Genomic DNA, 25,855 nt, shown 5'->3' with positions numbered 1-25,855 from the left:
AGTAAACAAAGAGGTGTGGTACGAGTTAAAACATTTACCATCCACACTGCTGTTAAACTCAATTAGTCCCAGACTCAGAATCTTCCTGTCATCCCATTCTCAAAGCTGAGTAGGATTGCTCTATCAAATTGAAAACTGACATACTGTTTTATGCCACAACGCTTTCTTACTCAAACATGACATTTCTCCTGCACAGTGTCCAAGCATTGAGTTCGCCAAGCTAACTCATTAAACCAAGCACTCATGATTTAACCTCAAGCTGCATCAAGAAATGAGAAGGCTGCGTTACACCAGTACGCTGTGAAACATATCGAAACAGAAGAAAAAATAAATATTAAGATCATTGTATTAAAACTGTTCAAAATGCAGTTATGCCGCAGCTATTGACATAACTCGCGGTCAACGGTTGTCATAGTAACGCAATGCAACATGCTTTCTGGCTTTTTCAGGGGCTCAGCAGTCAGATTCAGCCCTCATTGGTCTGACAGGACTGAATCGGAGCCAACCAACAAAACTATTCCACTGAACACTCCTTGGCTAACAGCTTGATTGACAGGTTTTTGGATAGATGGAGATCCATCACTGTCTGATAGCACATTCACTGTGAAATTGCATGTTCCCAACATTATATATATTGAAAACAAGACAAACAAAAGTCAGTGGAGTGAGAAGTGTGGGTTGTGTTCTCTCTCTCCCCAGATCAACAGCAGACTTACGTCCCATTTACATGCATGCAACTTGGTAGTTTTGTTTTGGTTGTTTTTGGTGGCGTTTGTCCTTGTTCACCTCCCATTAAAGCCAATTATTTGATAACAAACATAACAAAGCAATTTTTTTTTCATAGTTGCAGTACCATCATTTTCTGCCACAACCTAATAGGGGGCAATATTGTTTGGGCCACAGGTTAAACCTGGTCATCTAATGAGCACCACCATCCATACATGGTTTAAACATACGTGTGTGGATATGTATGCATAAAGAGGATTAAAGGTCCTATGACATGCAGCTTTTTGGATGCTTTTATATAGGCTTTAGTGGTCCCCTAATACTGTATCTGAAGTCTCTTTTATATAGGCCTTAGTGATCCCCTAATACTGTATCTGAAGTCTCTTTTATATAGGCCTTAGTGGTTCCCAAATACTGTATCTGAAGTCTCTTTTATATAGGCTTTAGTGGTCCCCTAATACTGTATCTGAAGTCTCTTTTATATAGGCCTTAGTGGTCCCCTAATACTGTATCTGAAGTCTCTTTTATATAGGCCTTAGTGGTTCCCTAATACTGTATCTGAAGTCTCTTTTATATAGGCCTTAGTGGTCCCCTAATACTGTATCTGAAGTCTCTTTTATATAGGCCTTAGTGATCCCCTAATACTGTATCTGAAGTCTCTTTTATATAGGCCTTAGTGGTTCCCTAATACTGTATCTGAAGTCTTAAGTTTTTTTTCAAATCCAGAAATGTGCAGCCCTAAAGCGCAGCCTGCACCACATCCCAGTTATTTTATGGTGAGTAGTGCTCCACCTAGAATCTTATCTCTTTTCCTATCCATGTTTTTAAATGCTTGATTTTGCTTGGTCCTTTGTAGAGTGTGGTGGCTGTAGTCAGCTTGGATTCACATTAGTAGCAATACGATTCCAATGGTGACCCAGTTCCATGGTGAAGAAAAAACAAAAATAGCCACAAAATCCTCTCAAACCACTCAAGCAACATCAACTTTTCTTTTTTGCCAAAATATGGCTTAACTTCTCACTTATTCATTACCCTCACCTGCAAGAAACATAAAAGATGGCTTTTGGGTTGAACTGTCAAGTTCAGTTGAGAAAGAGGCGCTGAGATTATCAGGTACTTGTATCTGTCCAGTATTGGTCAAAGCTTGATATCGACTAGTTGGTAAGGCGAGATGGGTTATTAATAAGCTCTCCCTTCAACTCTCTCCGCACCTACTGGGGAGGCGCATCTCACAGTTTTAAAACCACTGCTCTGGGGCACTCAGTGAAAGGCTATTACAGCTTTATTACAAAGTGGGACTTTTATTGCCAAAATCATTGCAACCCATTAAGACCAAAAGCTTTAAAGACCACCTCCTAACCCTGTGAGCCACAGACCCTATGAAACTCTCATGAAACACAGTATGTTCTGATAGACAGACTCACCTGTACTGTTGAGCTGATTTCAGCAGCAAAGCCTCCGGTTATTGGTGCCTCATGACTGATGAGCAAACGTCCAGTTTTCACCACTGACTGAAAAAAAACAAAAAACAAAGACGATTACAGGAGGTTCAGCGTTCCACTCTTTCAGGGTTTGAAAGTAGCAGTGCCTGCAAATGATGTGGTTGGCATTATCTGCTAAATTGGTCAAATCAAGTTGGGCAAGTTGGTCAAATCAAGCAAATAAGAGATCCAACATAACATTGTAAGAAGTGCCTACACGGCTAAGCTGAATATTCATACAGGAACCTGTGACCAGTTGCCCCAGTTTTACTCTGCGCTCCAACAATGTCATCACATCTTGCTCTTAAGTGTGCGCTTAGACACGAAAGGTCTGTACGAGTTTGTGTGCATTCTGAATGCACACACACATTGTGAGTGACACTGCAGAGGTGAGACATGAACTACAGAAGGTGCCATGTTGAGGCTGTATGTAGTCTGGGAGACTAGGGTGACCAAGTCAGAGTGGTTCATACTGCCTGCTGTGGTATGCTATATCTGCTTGCAACCCTTAGGCTGCATGTGTGTCTGGCTGTGTCACTTTGTGTGCATGTGTAAAATGGATATGACACGAGAGTATGCGCTGGAGGGCTGATTTAGGCTGGTATATAGGCTGGTATACAGGGCCAACGAGACAATCATGCACATTAGAGGTCTCAGCCTCTCTAAGGCATTTACATTTGGGTTTTCTGTAACCCGACATTACTGCAGAAGGATGCCTCTGCTCCACCCGTTATCTACCACAGCATAAAACCAGTACTATACTATAATCTAATCCACTTGCCACTGGTCCAGACCAAAGCTATGTCTGTTCTATGCAACTTCAGCTAACCTTTCCTCTGCCCAGTAGTTGCATTTAGTAGTTGTAGTGTAACTTGTTTCCAGCAATAAATTGGATAAACACCTCTGAAAACCAACTCAGAATCCTTACCAATAACCAAGTTCATGTTGTTTTCTGCATTATATTGAGAATTTAAAACTTTCAATAGGACTTGAAATAAATGTGTAGAGACTTATATGTGCGGGTGGAATCCCTGGTCCATGTTTGGGGATATGCTTTGATTTCCCACTGAAATAATGGCACTAAACAATACACTCTTCATTATAAACACAGCATGGTACATATCAGATACCTTTCCCTTCCCTCAAAGCCATAAACCAAGCCAAAAAGCCATCATAACTAAATAACTGACTGAAAATAAGCCTCACATGTCCATATGGCACTGATAATTGGGCCTGGCAGTTTTTCCCTTCAACAGGACCACAAAGTATTAAACACAGGGGCATTCTGGGGCTTCACGCTGATGCTAAACAGGTAAATGTTTACATTGCTGAGGTCCTGGGTTTGGCTGTGAAGCACTAAATAACTGTGGCAAACTGTTCCACTATCACATACTAATATTGAGGGCTAAATGAGTCAGCACTGTGTCACACTAGTTCACCAATACTTGATGCAAAGCCAACATGCCTCTATCTGGTGGGGCACATTGGAAGACCTTGTATTTAGAAGCTGGTATGTATGTAAAGATTCTTATTAGTCTTTCATTTAACATTAATGTAGAATAGCTACTGTAAATTCAATGTCAGTTTACAGAGGCTACACATTTAGCCATCTTTAACCAGTTGAGGTGAATGAGTTCAGTGTGCAAAAATCACTGATTATATGACACTATCTTCAGGAATGTGGAAGTTAATAATAACACTGGAAGACAATAACAACAGTCGGCAACCGGCACAGTGAGGAGGAATCAAGCGAGGGGTTGAGAGTGGGGCAATGTCTTGATATGACATGTTGCTGTTAGGTTCGCCTTAGCGCAATGACTCATACAGGTGTGGTGCTCTCCAATCCTTTACACCCCCCCCTTTACACACAAACACACAAAGACTGTTACCATAACTTCCAATTTAGACTGTGACACCAGCCATCACCCAGATATCCCTGTAGGTCATCTCTCTGCGGCGAGAGCCATCATAGTACTCGCTGCATTGGGAGTGCATTCTTCAGTTGCTTTTGACACAAAAGAAGCATGCCACTGGTTTTACAACATCATGGTATAGAATGTCAGACTATGGGGCCTGGGGAAAACTCATAACCCAGTTTATAGACTTGACCCACAACCCTCCTGCTTAAAGGACAATTCCGGCGCAAAATGAACCTAGGGGTTAATAACACGTGTGTACCGAGTCGACCATTCTCTGGGATCTGTTTTCATGCTAATCGAATGTGTGTGGTAATTAGCTTATAGCGCTAGTCGTCGGGGCACGGGTAAAGTTAAAAAGAAATCTCTATTTCTACACCACTAACAAGGCTCAAAAATAGCACCACACTTCCACGGTAGCATAATGAGGGTCCCTAAGTGTACAGACTGGCCATGAAGATGGCGCCCGCCTGTATACATGAACGGTACTGTCTTTATAATCTATCTTTTTAATAAACTGTCTGTACACTTACAAAGTTCCCAATGCTTTGGTTTACATGTAGAGACCCTCATTATGCTACCGTGGAAGTGTGGTGTTATTTTAAGCCTTGTTAGTGGTGTAGAAATCGAGATTTCTTTTTACTTTAGCATGCCCCGACGACTGGCTTTATGAGCTAATTACCGTTTTGTGCTAAAACTGGTCACATTAGATTAGCATAAAAACATATCCCAGAGAACGGTCGACTCGGTACATGTTATTAACCCCTCGGTTCATTTTGCGCCGGAATTGTCTTTTAAACAAAAGTGACCTCTCTGGCAAAGTGCTCATTAGCTGACCCTAGTTCAGTTGGCTGATCTAAGTAGTGCTGCATGCCAGTGCATTATAATACATTACATTAATGTTAAAAAAATTGGCAAAATGCAGTATGTCTGGGACAGCAATGTGGCACCAGGTGATGGTGCCGGATGAAAAGTCAGAGATCACCTAAATTATTAGTAGGGCTGTCAAACGATTAATTTTTCTTAATCGCGATTAATCGCTGAAATTCTATAGTTATTAAAGTCAATTAAAGATTAATCGCATATTTTATCACATGATTTCAGTTCTATTATTTTGCATTTCAGAACAGTTTTGAAGTACATATTAACAATGGGAAGCCATTCTTACCAGTGTATCTTGATTGGGAATCAAATGAATGCAAAGAAAGTTACTTTATGAACTTGGCTTTACGATTTGTAATTGTTTATTATTTATTGTAAACAAAAGAAAAATGTGTGAATCTGTCATTATTGAACAATTCCTCCAAGTACCTAACAAAAAATCCCTATCCTTACCAGAGTCAATATAGTGTTTAGTAACTCCTAAATAATGTTGATTACTCACTGACATCCAGTGATCACCAGTTAATGAGCGTTTGCAGCACCTTGCAGCAGTTCCAGTTTGGCTGCTTTCTCCGTGTCATACAGGCTGTGTATGGTGAAACTACTGTCCCCCTCGATGGCAATGAGACAGGTCAGAACATGCCAACCGTACTGCGTCTTTAAGACCTGAGTCTTCTACGATGCTGGCAGGTCTGCAGTTAGTTGCCACCCATTTCGCAAGAGCTGTAGTAATTTTTTTGGGATTTGGTTTCATCAACAGGTCAGCAAGTAGCACTCTCCAAAATACTGTTTTGCCTGAGTGGGTAGCATGCTAGCGGGTAGCATCAACCAGAGTCACGTTAATTAGCTCGTAGGTGGTAGCTCAAGCTTGACGTGCTTCAGTGATATTTTATTCGGCTTTACACAATGTGCATATGGCTTTCGACTTGTCTACGTGCCGTCCGGGAGTTTTGGAAAATAAAAAGCGCCATTCAGAACTGTGTTGCTGCTGTCTTTCTCCATCATACCTGCAGCCTGCAGCAGGAGGAAGTATGGCAGCTTGATGATAAGTAACGGTGCGGCAAAGGGTCAAAATAGTAGCCTGTTAGGCACGACGCAAAGCCGAGTGAAGTGTAAAATAAATTAATAAATGCCGGCATGCGATTAATGTGATTAAAAAACCATGTACGCGTTATGCTCGGCCCTAATTATTAGGATTAATCCTCTAGGCAACATACATTTTGTGCCAAATGTCATGGCAGTCCATCAATCAGTTTTCGAGACACTTTACTTAACGCCACAAATGTCAACCTCATGGTGGCGCTAGAGCTAAAGTCAGAGAATCACCAAAGTCTTTAGGATTAATTTCTTTGGGTACCATAGATATAGGTTTTCGTCTCAATACATATTTTTTGAGAACACGTTTGTCTCTCCACCTTAATGGAATTCACAGTCTATTCAAAAGGGCAAATGTAATGGCTTCTCTTGTCAGATTGCAACCTACTCGTGGTCGGCCTTACACCTCACCTGTTCAACTCATTCAACTCACTGCCTGGGGTTCAATTACACACGGTTTCAAAAGACAAAGAAAAGATACACTCGCACCGAGAATAACTTCTACATAGTAATTGTGGCTGTAGCCTTTAACTCAGTTGCTTCCGGTTGCTGGATGGGGTTTCAGGAGACAGAACAATCCACTCTCATAGTGTGGTTTAACCCTTTTCTCAAAAAATCATCCATCCTCTTATTTAACTATAAATGCCATCTTTCATATCAGTAAAATTGGGAACGGGGGCAAAGATGTTACTTTTAAGACAGCCTAGGAGCCACAGAAAGTACATTGAATACTGTAAGAAGATGATCAGTTAGATGCATCCAATGGGAGAAATGATATGTCTACAGTGAGGACAGAATAGTTAAACATGTCATGAATCTTTCAATCCAACCTCAGGAAGACGTGCTGGTAGGGGGATCTCTTTGTTATGGTTTTACACCATGGCCTCGTGCCTAATGAGTTTATCATTGAGTGGCTCCTGTCATGTGAATCAAAGAGCATTCCCACACTGCTTTTTTGCACAATTGAAATTTAGAAATGATACCTTTTTAAATAGTAAACAATTTTTTATATTTCAGTGAACCAGCAGATAGTTGCCTAAAGATAAGTACACAGTTTATTACTTAACACCTTCTGCTAAATTCTGCTAGCTAGCTAGCTGTTACCATGTGGGATGTAGCTTGATTGAGAATGCTAATTGAGGAGTTTTAATTTATCAATTTCCATGCATTCTTTATTTTATTAATAGGTTGTTCATTTTAAACCCTAAGTTTGCACACAGCCCACATTGTCAGCTCAAATCTATTTCAGAGTACCTTTTCACATTAACTTCTTAGCTATGTAACTCACCACTTGAAACATTTCACTTTGTCAGTGTCCAACATAACATTGTTCCCCCCCGAGCCAGTAGATTCCCAGAATTTTGCAACCCTAGTCAAGCATAAATTCTTAATGTTTTCTAACACTGTCTAGCTTCTGAGAAAAGCAAACAATCTCAAAGGAAGTCAGGCTATAAATTAGTCAACTTGTTATTTACTACTAAAGTTTTCCCAGACAATAATTACATGACAAAACAAGGATACACACCCGGAGCCTTGCTTGATTTAAGTGCCAGCTAGGACACTGTGGCATCACCTTAATGACACCAGTTCAGTAAAGGGTGGACACTTGCAATTGTTTCCTGCAGGATCTGACTTTATGTCTAAAGAAAATCCTGAAAAAGACCTGAATCTCAGGTTTGAGATTCACTCAAGTTAAAAAATACAGAATTTGGGGCCATACTTAACTGGCATTGGCTGGCATTCACAGTAACATTAGATTGTACCCTTTTCCTAGTTGGTGACATTTTTTAGGTCAATTACGGTTCTGTATGTACGGTTCTGTAAGTTGCTTGGCTTGAGACATCCTCCTCCCTGCCCCGGCTCAGAGTCAAAACGAGGGATCCTGGTTGGTGGCGGCTGGTGGTAGTTGGGCTGGGCAACAGCTCTGGTGGCTGCAGCTTTACTATTCATTGTGCTGCAGGGCTGTCATTAGATGCCGGAGTCGTTCCGCTGGCTGCAGGGGAAATGTCATGTTTACCGCCATTCCCATACACACCCAAACCTAATGAGCAACATAGAGCTCGTCCGCCTGCATTCACTCCTTCCTCACTACTTCAATCTGTGCTCCTTCTGTTCTGTTCTTCCTGACTCCATCGTTCCTCCATGCTGTGGTTCGTCTCATCCTCGTCACCAGTTTTTCTCTTTGCTCCTCTGTCCATCTATCTCTCAAACCATCCATTTACTCTGCTTTCATGAAGCCTATGCTCTCAGTCCCAGTGCTCCCCACCACTGAGAGGCTGGCGGCCAATGACCTGGCATAACCTCAGAGGCTAAAGTCAGAGCTGTCACTCTCCCATGGCGCGCACGCACGCACACACACACAGAAATGGGGGCCCCACAAAGGCATGTGGATGCATACTGCACAGCCAAATATGCATATGTATATAGTGTGTTCAAGTACACCACACATGCATACACACACTGCTTTTCATAAATCGCTTACTCAGGATTGATTAATTTATATTTCATAGGTTGCCTCCTGCTGCTGATGCTGTAATGGTATTTTGGCATTAAAGTGTACATTTAGGGAAATGGAGACATACTGTACATATAGTGCAAACAAGACTCCTAGAGAAAACCTAGTATATGGCATGCCGTGTATGGTCATTATGTTGAAGTGTAGCCAAATTGTTACAGGGATAGTCAGCGGTGGTGTTTATAATGTAAATATAGATATTGAATGTTCATCTTTAGTAGTGCTGACCGATTTTTTTTAGTATTTTTATCGTCATTATTCATTAAACATTATCATTAAACTATTATAAAAAACGACATAATTAAAAAAAATCATGCTGCAGCGTCTCTCCTGCTCTGTGTCGGGGCTGAGCTCCTCCCAATACACACACAAACAAACACACACAGAGCGAAGTCAGCGAACAGCAGATCAGAGAGGCTGCGCTGGAGACAACTACGCTCGTAACTGCAAGTAAGTGCAATAAAACCTTTGCGAGTAAAAAGCCAATAATTTGTCAATACAGCTGTTCAGTAAGCATACACATGTAGACATGTAGAAAGTGATATTTTAATCTGCTCTGCCGCAGTTCCACTGCTATTATGTTTTACACAAGCACAGCGCACTAGCTCTGCTAATAGTGAATTATGACAAGCTAAAACAAAAGCTGTTTGTATGAAAGCTAACTGTTTCTTAGTTTGCCACATATCCTAAAAATTTGACAAATTCTTGTAAACTTTTGATTTATCTGCCCCTCTCTGCTGCTCTCCTGGAGTTTTAATTCCCCGACTTTTTACTAAATGAAATATCAAAACCCCATCCACTATATTTATTTAGAAATAGCATTGTGGCAATGCTGTTTGTGTGACACGCATGCACGCACGTCGTGCCAGTACAGTTTGAAAGGGAAATGGCCAATGGGGAAACACCAACACTGTCTTCATCACACTTATTCCAACCAATGGGGGAACTTCATCACTAAGTGACAGAGCGACTCAGTGACTGAGGAACAGAGTGACAGAGTTTTGAGGTTATAGGCCTGGCCCTAGGCCCTGTGGACCACGATCCAGCCAAAAAATAAATAAAGCTGTGGCATATTTATCAGTGTACACTGTATACAGCCGACTAATTCATTCTACAGTGTACAGAGTATGGGAATGAGAAGTGAATAAAAACAGTCCATACTTGGGAGCTAAACTGGGTTGTGGTTTGACTGGTGCTTTTAAAAGTTTTCAAAACAAGCGAGTCTTTCCAGAATAAGTTGCCAACACTTATTTGTTGGATCTGTATTTTTACACCACTAAATTGGTCGAGAGTAATTTAAAAAAAGCAATGATGACAAAAACAAAATTTGCTGTGCTTCGACTGTATGCACGCGTGCACACACACACACGCTAGACTCTTAAGTGACACCCCGCCATCCCTCAGGCCGTCCATCAAAACGCGACAGGAAGAGAAAGTTTAGTTCTGTGCCGCCACCGAGGAGTCGTCCTTACCACTGGGTTTGCTGGCTTTGCTCCCTTCTGCCGACCCTGTAATTGCACGGCCACCGCAGGGTCCTAACTCATGCGCCAACATGTGATCTCCATGACAAATGAGAGTCGGGACGAGGCTTGACTACTTGCTGAAGCCTTTAAAGTGGCACTCTGCGATTAGCGGAGAGGGGTGAGTGCTCGGCGAACCGGAGGTCCTGTTAAATCAGAGCGCTGGGAGGGAAGCAGGGTGGGAGGAAACACAAACACTCACTCACTCCGTGCCATACAATCACCCGCTCTCTCTCACGACAGAGAGAGGTTGAGAGAGCACAAGAAAGTGTAGAACAGCCTCTGCGCTGGGCAGAGGGCCAAGCCATCCTCCAGAGGAGCCAGGACGCCAGAGGAGACCTCAGACAGGAATAACTCCAAACATCCCATAAAGTCCCATTAAAACCAATTCATCTCAATTACTCCCCGACACACACACAGCACGCACTCATTCTCTACCTTTATGGCCTGCAACCACACTGCACCACAGACTACATAGTAGTGGGGTGCACCGATCCGATATTAAGATCGGATATCGGTCCCAATATTGACAAAATAGTTTTGTTAGTTTTTTTTCCTAAGTCACATGTGTGTCGCATGCTGGAAGAGTTGAGTGTACAAATAAGTAAGAATTCAATACATTCCATCTATGTTATTTTGTCTTAGTTAGGGAAGTAATGTTTAGTTAGGAAAGTCTGGTGCCTTTAGTCTCTTCCACATGGTGGAAGGAAGGTATAAGGTGGAAGGTATACAGTGTATTATTAATTCAACAACGGTATCGGGTATCGACAGATACACAACGCCCAGGCATCGGTATCGGGACTGAAAAAGTCGGATCGGTGCATCCCTATATAACTGTACACTCCAACTGGGTGACAGCTCTTTGTGAGCATCTCAAAGGCTGCCGCATGTATGAACAGAGATTAAGGTAGTAAAAAAAATCAATCAACGAAAGGCCTTATTAAATGGTTTATACCATAACAAAGGGGTTATTTTTGCATTGTGTAATCATATATGTACATTGCGGAAATACTGGGGTTATCTTTGTTTAATTGAGTTTTGTTCCCTTTTCTGGTTAATTTTAGTGAGGCTACGCTCTAAATACATAATAAACAGTTGTATGCTCGGGGATGCAAAGAACTATCTACAGAAAATATTTTTGGGGTTTGGACATAAGGGCTCTGTGGCAGGATGTTCTGCTAGTGCAGGGGTGCTCAACGTTTTTACACTTCCGATCTACTTTTACATTTTTCAACATCACACGATCTACCAGTCCAAAATCCCAGTCTCTATCCCATCATAAGTTGCATAAAGCACATTTTCCATTTCAGAGAAGGAAGTGATAGGAATTTTTGGAGGAGGATGGTAGTTTCTCGTAATCAGGGATGTAGCAGCTGGTGGCAAGTCTCAGGGAGGCGCATGGGTGGTCATCTGTCATGGTGGATCTGAACTTGGCCTTCATGGTTTTCATGTGGGAGAAGGCAGATTCACACACACAGGTTGGGTTGATCCACATAGGGCTGACAGGCAAAAAGCACATCTTTGTATGTTAGGATACTTCTTATCTGAGAGCAGGTGCCCAAATTCACCCTTTATGTCAGTGGATGCCCTGAATTTTATCGTCACGAACGTCATTCTGGGTAAGAATTTCCTCCTCCACTGCAGTAATGTCCAGTAGGAATAGTGTTCCCACTTTGGAGGCAATGTCATCCACATCAATATGGGAAACAAACGTAAACGGGAAACACATGTATGAGGCGACTGGCTTGAGTGATGCATGTCTTTCAAAAACTGAGGCAATGCTCTGAACTTGTTCAACACTGTCGAGTTGAGCTGCATATTTGCCCTTAAGGTCTGCATGCATGCTTTGAAATTAGCGCAGGTCCTGGCGCTGCAGCTTGGTTGAAAGTAGCTGTAGTTTGCGCTTACAGTGTTCACAACACTGATCATGTCAATTATAGTTTTGTTTTTTCCCCTGCAACTCTAAATTCAGAGCATTCAGAATGCCAGTCAATTCAGTGAGGAACGCCAAGTCCATGAGCCACTGCTCGTCATCGAGCTGGGCATACACTGCATCTTCAGACTGCCTGAGAAATTCTTTCACTTCAGGCAATAGCTTGCAAAATCTTGCCAGGAATTTGCCTCTGCTTAGCATCGTCAGTATGCAACAGCAACTCTGTGTGACCCGCTTTAGTATCTTCCACCTGAGCATGGAAAGCTGCCTCTCTGTCCACCTTCCCACGCAAAACTTGTTGGTGGATGATGCAATGATAATGGATAAAGTCTGGAAAGAATCGTGTTTACACAAGGCACATGTGGGGGCTCCATCGGTGGTAATGGAGACTAGTTTAGAAATAGGCAGGTGGACTTTGTCCACTAACTCCATGAATGCTTGGAAATATCCTCTCCCCGTGTACGTCCTTTCAGTGGCAAAATGTCCATTATACTCTCTCTGGTACTCGCGTCGTCGAACACCATTCTACAACTGTGCTGCATCTGTGATCTATTGAAGGGAGAAACACTCAACAGTCAATGTCATTGTTAGTTGATCCTCAAATGTTTTATTTTTTAAATATCCAAACAGCGAGTCTGTAGCCTTTAAAAATGCCTCCTCTGTCTTTGAATGGTCTTTTATGTTTCACAAGAACTTGACTCAATATGATGCTATGGTGGCTGCTTTCCCCCTGGTGTTGTGCTCCGTGAAAATGCACTGTTGTGCTGCTAGTTGAGATTTCAGTTCTTAAATGGAACTTTCGGCCAGGAAATCACTCTCGTAGGTTTTGCGCATGGTTTTAAAATGCAGTTCTTTAAGAGGAAGCTATGAAGACTAACATAAACCCCGTGCTGAAGAACTTCACAAACCTCCACAACAGGAAGCCTGTTTAATGCATTCCAGTACCCGTGACATTCCTACAGGAGCACAGAGACACCACAGAGGCGACAGCATCTGGCTCCTATCAATACTGAAATTTTGAAAAATAATTGTCCCAAATATATTTGTTTCTTTTATAAACAGTGACGTACCATTTTGTTGTGAAAGTCACAAAACAGTAAACATAATGTACAACGACATTTTTTAAATAATTTCAATTCTCTCAATTGTTAGTGCATATACAGTCTGTTAAATAAAAGATGGACAGCTAATTTCCTAACAACACTGGCTCTTAAATGTCAGTACATGTCATGGGAAACACCCACCCAGAGGCCTTAAGGCATGGTTTACACTAATATGTCCAAAAACAGTATTTTCCTTTTATAATGGAAAAACAAGCTTCAACTCTAACTTCAGTATAAAAGATATCAGAGTGCTGGCAAAACTGTGAACTCTGTGAAGTGCAGACAAAAAAGTCAAAACACAGCCAATGAACACTAAAATGAAAGTCTAAGAAACATGGGTGAAAATAATTGAGAGTTTAAATAATTGTTAACAATTCCAAACCATTTTAAAAAGGGAGATTCAAAAAAATATAACACATTAATAAATATGTTTTCGATTATTCTTAAGAGCCGCTGTGAAAAGAAAAAAATAAAACCCTCCGTTTAAGATTGATGAAAATCGTTATAACTTTTTGGTTTGGTTTCAGGTTACGCAACAGACTTGTGTCCTTGTGACTTCAGACACTCCGTCTTTTCCACTCAGTCCTGCTATCGGCCTACATGCTGACCTCGATGATCTCAATCTGCCCACACATCTGGCCAAGGCTCCTTAACTAAACCGTCCTCTCCAGTGGAAAACTGACGACCTGGCCCAACAAGGCAACAACCAGTCCAACATAAAGGGCCTTTTGCTTTAAGAGGTCTCACTTCATAACAAGAAAGTGTCACTGCCATCTTCATCATTATCATGTATCATGTGTTTAGCCAACAATCATGCATGAGAGAAATAGAAGAGAAAAGTGCAATTTCTCTGCCTCATTTTGATGTTTCTGCCCATTTTCAACAGTGTCTGGTAATTATTCTCATCGGTTTGATCTGTATGGGAGACATCCATAGACTGTATATAACTGGAGACATCCTGGGGTGAGTGACAATGCGCTCATCTGTTCACTAGCTAGTCGGTCTCTTTCAAAAAAAAAAAAAAAAAACATAACCATGGCTACTATTCACTATGCATCCTAATACTCCGTGTCTGTCGGAGCTATGAGCCTATATGGCTTTACAATGTGTGCCGTAGTGTGGATTTGGGCACGTTTCTCCGGTGACACTGGGAAGAATTTGAGAAATCTCCAGTGCCTAGCCGTGGAATGTGAGCGCTAGATACTGCCAGAAGGAAGAATGGAAAAGAAGTCAGTAGAAGACAGTCAAGTGGGGGGATTGGAGGAGACACAGAGGGGAGATTACTCTACCCTAAAAATGTTTGGTAAACCACAAATGGGCTTCACCAACCAAACATTTTGTGATGTACACATCTAATACAGATGAATTACCCAAATGCTGGAAACTCAAGTGCTGGTCAAGGGTTTATTCTTTTTGCAGTGCATTACGCCATACTTTTCACCAGTGACACCAGGAGAGAAAGAATGAGGAGCTGGAACCATCACAGAAAAACAACCATGAGTAATTTTCCACTGAAACACTGCTGCGGCACGACACATGACAGAGTTCTGACACACACATCGGCCAAAAGGCACGTATGGCTCCCCTTGCCCCAAAATCCCCCCTTCCAATCTTTATCCGGCTCTCTTTCTTGCCCCACATTTTCTTTCTTTCTTTCTTTCTCTCCACAAAGTCCTGCTGGTTCGGTCCACAGAGCTCAGTGTTAACATTGTAATTACAGACGTGGGCTATAATAACAAGAATGCAGGGAGTGGGACCCAAACATCTGGCCACTTTCTTCCTGTGCCATTTTATTCTACTTATAGTGTGTGTGTGTGTGTGTGTGTGTGTGTGACAGTGGGCCAAAGATATTAGGAGGTGTTGTGGTGGGCCAGTGAGCAGATACTGGCGGAAACCCCACGACTGAAAGGGAAACTCAGGCATGAGCCCGGTCCGTCTGTCTGCTAATCACTACCAGGCTGCCTGCATCATCCCTGGCCCGGCTCCAGACCACAGACTCAGAAGGCAGAGGCTACTCTACCACTGTGCTGGGTGTCAAATTTGGGCAGACATTTTGACTTGTCATAGTATGAAAAGCACAGCTGAAATTGATAACCTTAACGATGGCTCAGTTCCATCAAGTGTCCCAGTGAGCTATTTCAGTGAGTCAGCATGCACAATACCAGGGCCTCTCCTAAGTGGAATGCAGCCATCATTAATGGGTTTGAATACACCTGTGCTTTTCCTACTATGACATGTCAACATACAACAAAAAAGGTATATTACCAAGGCAAGGGGATTCTTACAGACCAATAATGTTCTCTATGTGAAATTCTCATTTGCTAGATTTGTGAACTTGTGATGTGTTAATAGACAACTTTGAGAACAGTTAGCTGGTAAGACATAGTGGCCAATTACCAATGGGTGCAAGATCCTAGACATGCACACGCGCACATGAGGACGGGTGGTTCTTAACTTTATAGCACTGCTTTACTTTTCTCTTTGCGCCTCTGTCTCTTATTAGCTGCTCTCACACGTGCACAGATCATTCAGTGGTTGAACTGATCAGGGGTTGATAAACTCTGCAGACGTTTGGTGCTCCTTGCATTTGATCGTATGTGTAGAAATCGTTAGAGCCGTTCTTCCTTGTTGCTTTAATGAGACGGACAACAATGGCGGATTTCAATGTCATTTTAGTAGAACTTTACCACAAGGACAGAGCAGACGGACATGGATTTATAAAAAAAAAAAAAAATCAGACCGTGAGTGGCTATTTCCACAAAAAGCAAAAAAGGCTGAATTATGAATTATGTCCTTGGCCTTTTTCATATCGATTCAAATGTAACATTAAAAAGACTGCTCAAATTAGAAAACTCCTTACCTGCAATGTTATCAAACATTTTATAGTTTCTCATCTTTTTTTATTCATAATTAAAGCAACCATTTTTTCAGCCATTTCTATGTCTTTATTTGACATTAACATTGCTACTTTTTGTTGTTCTTGGTAGGGATTGTCTATTATAATTTGATCATACTCCGCAATTATTGCAAGAAAAAAAAAATATGAACAGAAACTCATATGGTTACAATTTTACTGACACCAGTGCTACTGTTCAGGTAGTTTTGCAGCTATTTTTTCCTGTAGCTTTGCCCTTATTTGAACAATACTAATCTAAAATACCGTGCAAAGAAGCCCTTCATCTTCTTCTTCATGGCAGAAAAAGGCAGGTCCTGGGCCATCATGTGGAGGCCACCTGTTGGTAGCCATGATTTGCTGTTCTGAATCATTATCATAAATAGGACCTCAAAAGCTCATGTTTCTATTTATTAAGGAATTAAGCAAAAAGGCTAGGTCATCATTCTGCCAAACGTTCTTCAATTGGCTTTCATGGAAATGCAAAGGTCATAGAAAGCTGCGGCTGAAACAAGGATGAAAAGTTCTGTCTCGGGTTCAGATTATGTCATGAGACACTGCCCTAGCTTAACTGAAGAGGAAAGATGGATCTCTGCTGGTGAAGTACAATCAGTGAACAAAGGTTGGGTTTCAGCATCATTACTGGGGTGACATCTTAAATAAAACCTGCAGTGCCATGTTCACATGCGACATGCAAAATAGGATCAAGGAAGCATGCTCTGAACCAGCATTTGCCAGCAGACTTGTTTCAATAACTTTCCATGTGGCCGTTCAGAAACCTGGCTTCATTGGAAGAGCTCCACACATTTTCATAATTCAACATGATTGTAGCTGAAACGCAAGGATAATAATGAGGCTGCTATGAGTGGCAGATGTAAAACAGACTTCTTAAGTGGTGGGATAGGGAAAGTATCCAGTCCTTGTCAAATAAATAAATAAATTTGTCACTTTTCTCTGACCTGTTAATAATTTTTTTTAAAAAGGAATCAGTTTATTTTTTCCACTTGACTATCTGATGAAAAAATAAATGCTCCAAGTTGTGGAATCGTTAAGCTAACATCATCATAATTTACTCTGTAACTAAGCTCGGGGTCTCTTGTGAACAGAGCAAAACTCTTGATGTGTACTACTGAGTTATTAAAACTGCTACATGGCAGAACAATCCTGTGTTCAAATTAGGTAAACAGAAAAACCCCTGGCCGATTATTTCCATAAGGAGAACGGATCGTCAAATTGAAACCTCACTTAACCACATTCATTCGGACACTCAAACATTTTGACATTGCATCACATTTTCCAAAACATGTTCAGAAAAGGGCTGAGAAGAGCGATGTTGGGTTGAAACTCCTTGATATTGCTGGTTTTATTTCCCAACTGAAAGCAACAGCCAGACTACTTTATTGGTCATACATATTTAAATTATGGTTTAAATGCTTACAGCAAAGAAAGCCTGTTTTTATTCATTATCAAAAGATTGTTTCCATCTGAGGAAACCAGGATCAGTTTTGCATAAATACAGACAATCAAAAAGTTACCGACTAAAGTAAAGTACCGACTTTTTAATGATTATGCTCCATATTCATGTGTGGTAGCAATTTTGTAATACTTTCCATCAGTCCATGGTGCACTGCTCTGCTAAAATGTCAGATTATTCAGCCCATATAATTATGGTAGGTGGTATTAAAAACATCCGTCAAGACTAGAACAACACGTTGAATTTGACATTGTGCAGAAAACATTGGTTGCTTTCTGAATCTATTTGCCTTCACGACTTTTTCCACCTCAGCGCATGACAAACAAACATATCCGAGGGTGCTGTGTCCTGCCTGGCTCCCGCCTGCTTCCATACACTGCATTTACCAGCCGTCTTTGGCTCGGGACACACATTACAGCTTGAAACCATTAAGGGAAAGTGAGGGGGTAAGCAGAGCCTTGATAAGGTCTTATCTGTACAGTGAGTCAACATACTCAGAACTCTGAACATGCAGACATTGCAACCTGCATCACTTCCAAGAATCAGACCAGATGCTGCTGCACACTTCTTCCTCACACAGCCCCCTCTTCTCCCTCTATCAACCATCCATTAAATTCTGCCTTTGTGACTTGGACGAAGAAATGCATTTTATAGGCTGTTGGACTTAACCTATTGGTGCACTTGTGCACTGCATGTCCTTAAGTGACTCCTCCTGCATATGTTTTGAGGTTTGAACAGGTTCAGCCAAATTGGTTGCATCACTGTTGAGGGCTGAGATCCAGGCAGCGCTGCAGTCACAGAGACTACAGCTGGAGGTCACGCCAAGAGACCCATCTATTGAAGGAGAAAGTTTACACACATTTAAGAGAAGACAATGAGCTGGAGATAACCGTTACCAGACGCACCAGGGACACACAGGCCAGCTCAAGTCCTGATAGAACAGCATCAGAATCGGCACCGCTCCCAAATATACATACACGGTAGTTGGTTGAGCAGATGTCTTAATATCAAACATTTAATTACAAGCACATTGGCACGGTTTGACACAACTTCTTAAATGTGTCATAATTCTGAGATGTTTGAACAATAGCTGCAACTTTCAAGCAAAGCAGCTATTGTTTATACATATTAGGCTGGTTAATGCCTATTACATTCTGTTTTTGACTTTTGCTATATGCAATATATTAAAGTGCTCATATTGTGCTTTTTGGCTTTTCCCCTTTCCTTTATTGTGTTATATATATCTTTTTGCTGCATGTTATAGGTTTCCAAAGTGAAAAAGCCCAAAGTCCCCCCCCAAAGGGACTTACCATCTCCAACAGAAAACACTGTTCACAAACTGCTCCAAACAGCTCTATTGTAGTCCAGCCTTTACTTTAGAGACAAAGGTGGTCACTTTGTAACACACGTTATAATGCTCGCCTAGCTGCTAGCATGGCACGCCCTCATACTCTGCTTCTGACTGGCTAGTAGTCCTTACCTAGGTACTGTCAGGGCACGCCCTCATACTCTGCTTCTGACTGGCTAGTAGTCCTTACCTAGCTACTGTCAGGGCACGCCCTCATACTCTGCTTCTGACTGGCTAGTAGTCCTTACCTAGGTACTGTCAGGGCACACCCTCATACTTTGCAACTGACAAGCTAGCAGTACATACTGTGCATGTTCGACTCCCAACAAAGACTGAACAGAAGTGAGATGTCTCACTCTGTAGCTAAAACAGAGAGCTCAACACACAGGGTGAAAAGAGGAGCTGCAGCAATGTGCAACAAAAATATGGTGTTTTCTGAAAATGAAACCACATAAACCTATTCTGGTACAATCTCTAAATACAATTATGAACCTGAAAATGAGCATAATATGAGCACTTTAAACTAAATATTGAATACAGTGAGAATCATGTAGTGCTATTGGGTCTTAAGTAGCCAATTTAACATCAAGTGTCTTCATTGAACTTACGTTTTTTGTTTGTGCTTGCCGAGCATGTGTTGATTGCTGTCCTGTGGTTTAATGATACAAACAACTGTGTTCATTGTCTACCTTTCATGCCTGCAGGGGGTGGGAGTTTGATACTCCAAAGACAGAATTTTGATGGATCACTTAAAGTATTTTATGGGCGCAGATGGGTCTTGCAAACTCACAGGCTAGCACCGACTTGCTCAGCGAGTAACTAAGAGATACAAACACAACAGAGGCTATAACAGCAGCTTTTTCTCAGAAGATATGACCACTCCTTACAGTGACAACATCTTGGCCCAATGCATCTTGTGCAATTACCTTTTAATAAAAAGTATTAGGGATGTAAAGTTGACTCTTTGAATACATCAGTCGTAAAAACAAGGAAGAAAACTATACTTTCAACTCTCTATTGTACAATAATGCACAAATATTGTGTTTATAGTTCGCTGTAAAACATTGATTAGGACGGATTTGGGCTGTCACTTTTTATTTAAAATTGAAACTTTAATTTCAAATTCAATATATAAGCACAACTGACCATTTTAAGTAGCTTTCATGTGGTTCACTATCAGCTTGGTCTATTGCATGCCCTACTGAACTATCAGTAAACTAAGTTAATAAATAAAAATGAAGGAGGACACCAGCGAGCAATGCCATGCTGGTCGGATTATTACGACACCAAAGCATCTAAGAAACTGTCTGTCTGTTTCCCGACTTCATAAAAAGCAACTGCCTTACTTTATTTTCAATGACAACAAATTAGATGATTCACCCTGCTAGCTGCCACCAAGTGAGGCAGCGGAGGCAACAGAAATGACTGGAGCGATGTCAACTGTACAACATCGTCTGCCTGCGTACTTTGCCACACTCATCCTCAGGACCCTTGTCAGGCTATCGTAACGCATTACAATATATTTGTTGCATTCAGATTAATTTGAACAAATTACGTGTTAGTTCAAATTTATTCGAACTTGACTTGCTATATAAGCCCTATAAAGGGTAAAGGTGGTTAACAATCCCATTCGTCCACAAGCCTTTGTAAAATAAAATGCATAATTTGACATGATTTACTTTTATTGATGACAAAGGACTTTGGATGACAAAGGACTTTGGAGCCCGTCTGTGGGGCTTTCCCTTTCAAGTATTGCAACTTCATTTTGGCCACATCAGCCAATCGATGACAGCGGATTTGTCTTGGACAGGCCTGGTTAGCCTTGATGGTGGACAGAGCAGTCACGCTGTCGAGACGTTACAGCAAGTGGATAACCACCGAGGGGAAAATAGGAGGCTTTTTGTCGAGGTCCACAAGCTGCTGCCCAACAGGACCTGTGTGTGGTGCTGTGGGAAGTGCCGTCTCCAATCATGGTTAAATAACCGATGAATGTATAATGGACTGGCCCTGGCGAGCGACTGATACTTCACTGGCCGGATCTGAAATCTGGAAAACCTGAAAATGAGGCTGAATCAGCAACGATGGACTAATAATGAGAGCGGAGATTTCTTTATACTGCTGACTGGCCAACTCAAAGCCAAGGCAAACAAATGTGGATACACGTAAGAACGGACGGAAATGTTGGCTAACTGGCCATCTGAACAACAATAAAAGCCATTAAACAACAGGGAGTGAAGCAGACCACTCAGTGAGGAATCAAAAAGCTGTTATGCAGCATGTGCTCCGATGAGCATCTTTACACAACTACATCTCCACGAGCACTCTGTCCAAGCACGACAGGGAGATTTTCCACAGCATATCATCTGAGCCATTGGTCTGGCAGAGGTAAACCAGCCATTTTGTTCATCCCGTAAAGAACAACTATTACATTTACTGGACCGCTGTAGACAGCGGGTCAAAATAAAATACACTCACTTTTTCTCTACATTTACAGCAATTTCTGCCCATGATTCCCTTTGTCAGCGAGAGGGTTGTATATATTTAGATCCAAGTATAGCTGGTGGCTGCCAGAATGCATCCCTCAGGAAACAGAAAGTTGGCATGTTCCTGAAGAGCGCTGCCTTAATGATCTCTCATGCTGAAAGACAAATCTTTCTTCATTTATCTTTTACATCCATACTCAAAAACAACGCGCTTACTACATATAAATCAGCTCGCCAGTCAACACAGACACATGTGCACACATCCTGACTGAAAGATAAACAGGGTAAATGTGACTCACAGGGACTTTTAATTGGCTGCCAGCAGCCGGATGTGTGTCTGCGTCCTATCTCACTGTCTGCACACTCACCGCATCTGACGGCCAGTTAATAAGCAGTACAAAAGGCCAGCTTTACAGAGCCTTGCGCATGCCGGAAAAGCTTGACACCAGGTGTACAATCTTTTGAATTAAGAAGTTGACACAATGTCTTGGCTACTCCCTCTCTACAGCTAAGAATAGCACTGGTCCCAAAAATCTATTCATCAGAGGATGAACAACCCGTACAAAAGGCTCCTCAAACTCTTAAACACTGATTTACTACGCCAAAAGGCATGTCAACTATTGTGAGATTTTTACATATTAAATGCAGTGATAAAAATATAATCTAGGCTTCTGGCAATACTGTGTTATTATGGTCTACCATCATCAGGTATTAGAAAAGGCCCAGATTGAGCTAATATATGTCCAAGAAAGAATAAAATTCATACTTGCTGACCACTGATGTCGTAGTGTGTGCAGTAATATGCAAACTCTGTCGGGTTGAGACTATTAGTCAACCGCTCAAATACCGTATTTGGCCAAATATAAGAAGGGGTTTGTAATATATTTGTATTCACAACTAAATATATTCTATATTTATATGTATATTTATAATATACGTTTCCTTATGTCGTTTGTAGTCTTAATGTTGCCACATACAGTATAGTGTGTCTGTTAGAGTTGGTCAGCCCTAAAAATGTTTAATAAAATGGTAATATTTTACCTTTTACTTCTACGTTTCAAAATAAGGGTTGTCTAATATTTGTCTTATAATCAGGGATATATATATTATATATTATATATATATATAAATATAAATAATTGTTATTTTAATATCCTTGGGTTTTGAACTGCTGGCCAGACAAAACAGGCAATTTGAAAACATCACACTGGACACTTTGAACTTGCGATGCAACCGTTTCACTATTTTCTGACATTCATCATAAAAACTGTTTAATCTGTAAAGGAAATAATCATTGCCTGTAACCCTAGAATGGTGCTGTACTATATATAGGTATTCCACTTAAACTAGTTCTGCATGGGTGGGTTGCTGTCCATCGAAATCATCCAAATGTCTGAGCCTCAGCAGAGCTGCAGCCACAGAACCATCTGATGTCATGGCAGCCCAGAGCAGCTGTGCAGCACCCAGTACTTAGGGCACCACTGTGCAGGGTTATTGAGGACACAAAGGGCTGCGTTTCTTATTTTATGCATTATATTTTCATCAGAATGTGCATGCATGGCGGTAAAGGGCTGAAGCACAGGCCCAACATTTCTGCCTGTGAAGGCAATCAATGTGGTATAAATAAAACCATGTAACTATTTGCTATTCCTTTAAATTTTGGAGTATATCCTTGAGACAGGGGCTAATACAGTAATAATTATATCAGTATAATTTGTTTTGTCAATGACAAAATATAATCAGCTAAATAACTTTTCAAAAAGGTTTTCAGAATTACACTGAATGAATGAAGGTGATTGCACTCATTCACGGACTGCAACTAACAATTATTTTATCTGAAAATTATTTCCCCCATTAATCGAGTTATTGTTTGGTCTATAAATTGTCAGAAAATCATAAAAAATACCCATCACAATTTCCCGGAGCCCAAGGTGACATCTTCAATTTGCTTGTTTCGTCCAACCAACAGTCAAAAACTAAAATATATTCAATTTACAATAATATAAAACCGAAAATCTGCTAATCCTGAGCTTGACTTTTATTTTTATTTTTTAACTTTCGCATAAAAAAATAATTCATGCAACGGCTCGATTATCAACACCGTTTATGGTGATTACATTTCTATTAATTGAAATGAATGGACTAATTGTTTTTAGATCTAACTCATTCCATGATTTGCTAAATAGACAACAAACAGAGATCACACGTACTAACCCTTTGTATGCAAGTCAAAGAGCATCTGCAACCCACAGATATATCTTAAAGAGGTGGCAGAAACACGGGCAAAGTTCATGACCAAACATTGCAAATAAACAATGACAGACATGGTCTACCATGCGCCAGCGGTTATGTCAGCCTAATGCATTCAGCCTTCGCCCTTTTATGCATCAAAGAAACAGGACACTACTGTATATTGTATTGATGCTTTGTCATCAAACCAGTGTTGATTCCGCCACCTTTTATTTGTATCGTCTTATAAAAGCTGGACAACACCGTAGCATTAACATTTGTTTTCATTCTGACTAATGCACATCTACATATTTGTCTACTCCATTCAGATTAATTAAAAGATAAAATAAAGGCTCTTAATGCAATATTGCATTAGTCTGGGCGATGAGAATCATGGTTTATCCTGGAATTGATGATGTGCCTTCACTGAGATTTGATAATAGCTTGATTAAAAAAAAGGCTCTTTCTGTGCTCATCCAGCAAACATGGCAGGAAAAAAACTCTAGGGATACCCGTGTATCAGTGTACAAAAACAGTGATTTAACTGCCAAATGTGTGTGTGTGTGTGTGTGTGTGTGTGTGTGTGTGTGTGTGTGTGTGTGTGTGTGTGTGTGTGTGTGTGTGTGTGTGTGTGTGTGTGTGTGAGAGACAGGGTTGAGGGAAAATTGGTTTATGGGTTTGACATCGACAGACATTCGAGAGGGCATTTAGTTGGAGGAAATGACAAGAAGAGCCCGAGGTGGCAGGCCTGGCATAAGGCCCACTGAGCAGCACATAAACACTCTATTCAATTTCATGGCAGCGGTTTTAATGGGAAGCTACTTCAAAAAAATACCACATTTACTTGAGAAGTCCCCTCTTTGAGCAAACAGTCTGTAACTGACTACTGCTCACTTCAAGTTGAAAGTCCTTCAGCGGCAGCACAATACTACAGTCTCTGCCCTCAGTTCCAATGGACTCCCTGTTAAATTACTACCCTCCTACCACAATTTCATCCTGTGCTTTAACTGTTGGTTATAAGATTTGCTTGGCAGCAGGAGCAGCGTGGTGCTCACCGACAAAGTTGTATGTTCCACCAGAGGAGCATGAAAATTGGACAATAAATATGCCAAATCAAAATGTATCCGGTGATTAAGCTGCAAAAAGCAGCCGTGTTGACACAAGAGGACACGGGACAGTATGCCAAATTCAAGAGCCATTGGAAAAGCAGTGTCCTGAGAGAGTGGAGAGGACGTTTATACACTGTAAAGCTCCTTGAGGTCTGCCTTGAGACGCACCTCGGTTTTCATATCCAAGGGTAATTTTCAAAACATCAGAGTCTCTCATGCAAGTTTTGTCTACTGACACTCGCCAGTGGTGACCATGAAAGATGCCACTACTCCCCAAACTGTCTTGTGTTGTGCTCCTTGCCTCATTTCAAAATAAATGAAGATGGAATACCTACTGGAAAGCATCTCAAAGCCTTCCCAAATAAACTGTTTTGGTTTGGTGATTGCCATAGCTTGAATAAAGCTGCGGCAACATAAACTAGGAGTCAAGCCTTACCAGCTGTGGAAAAAATCCTCTTTATCAAGCACCAAAGAGAAGCACACAGTCCAGAGGGACATTGCCTCTGCACCACAATCAACACATCTACAGTAATTCCAATTAACAACTTTTCAATGGCAACATTATTCATGCCAAATGATGATCTAAATGATCTATTGAAGTGTAATCACTTGGGGGTGCAGAACATGGCTACACAGTCTGTGACCAAAGATGAAAACAGAGATATAAACAGACTATGATACAAGCATATTTTTTTAGAATATTGATCAATATGCACCACAAAGAAATGCCACAAAAATAAATGAAAAAGTTTCTCAGCAGACAATGAGCGTGAGACTCTTCCTTTACTTGATGCTGTTCCCAGTTTTGAGATGCATTTTTCTCAAGACTGCGGTGTTGGGGATTGCATGTGTGTTTCTGTTACCTTACAAACAGTTTCGGTGTCCCAGGGCAGGATGGTCTGCAGATCGATGAGCTCGCAGGACACTCCCAGTTTCTCTTGAGCCATGTTGGCCACCTCCCTCATCACATGGATCTAAATGGAAAAAGAAAAGAGGAGGAAAGCCTTTAAATCTATTGAGCTAATGCAGTTTAGTTTGGCTAGGATATCACTCCTGCTACAACATAAACTCCTGTCCTACATCTGTTGTGCGTTATGTGTCTTTCAATTCTAGTAGGCGTACTAGGGGTGGGAAAAAAAATATCGAAA

At 41.2% G+C, this 25,855-nt stretch overlaps 1 protein-coding gene across 1 annotated transcript in view; it reads right to left on the bottom strand.

Moving 5' to 3' along the window:
- The window catches only part of bckdhb (branched chain keto acid dehydrogenase E1 subunit beta), a 56,899-nt gene that overhangs the window by 7,921 nt on the left and 23,123 nt on the right, over positions 1-25,855 (bottom strand). Inside the window, exons 8-9 of the mRNA XM_078253680.1 lie at positions 25,571-25,681; positions 2,151-2,237 (exon numbers count right to left, since the gene is read on the bottom strand). Of these exons, the coding sequence (XP_078109806.1) occupies positions 2,151-2,237; positions 25,571-25,681 (198 nt within the window). The remainder of the gene's footprint in view (positions 1-2,150; positions 2,238-25,570; positions 25,682-25,855) is intronic.

Source organism: Sander vitreus, chromosome 6 (genome assembly GCF_031162955.1).
Source record: "Sander vitreus isolate 19-12246 chromosome 6, sanVit1, whole genome shotgun sequence".
Classification (NCBI taxonomy): Eukaryota; Metazoa; Chordata; class Actinopteri; order Perciformes; family Percidae; genus Sander; species Sander vitreus.
Note: the sequence above shows the minus strand (reverse complement) of the source record. Positions and strands in the feature narration are given on the sequence as shown.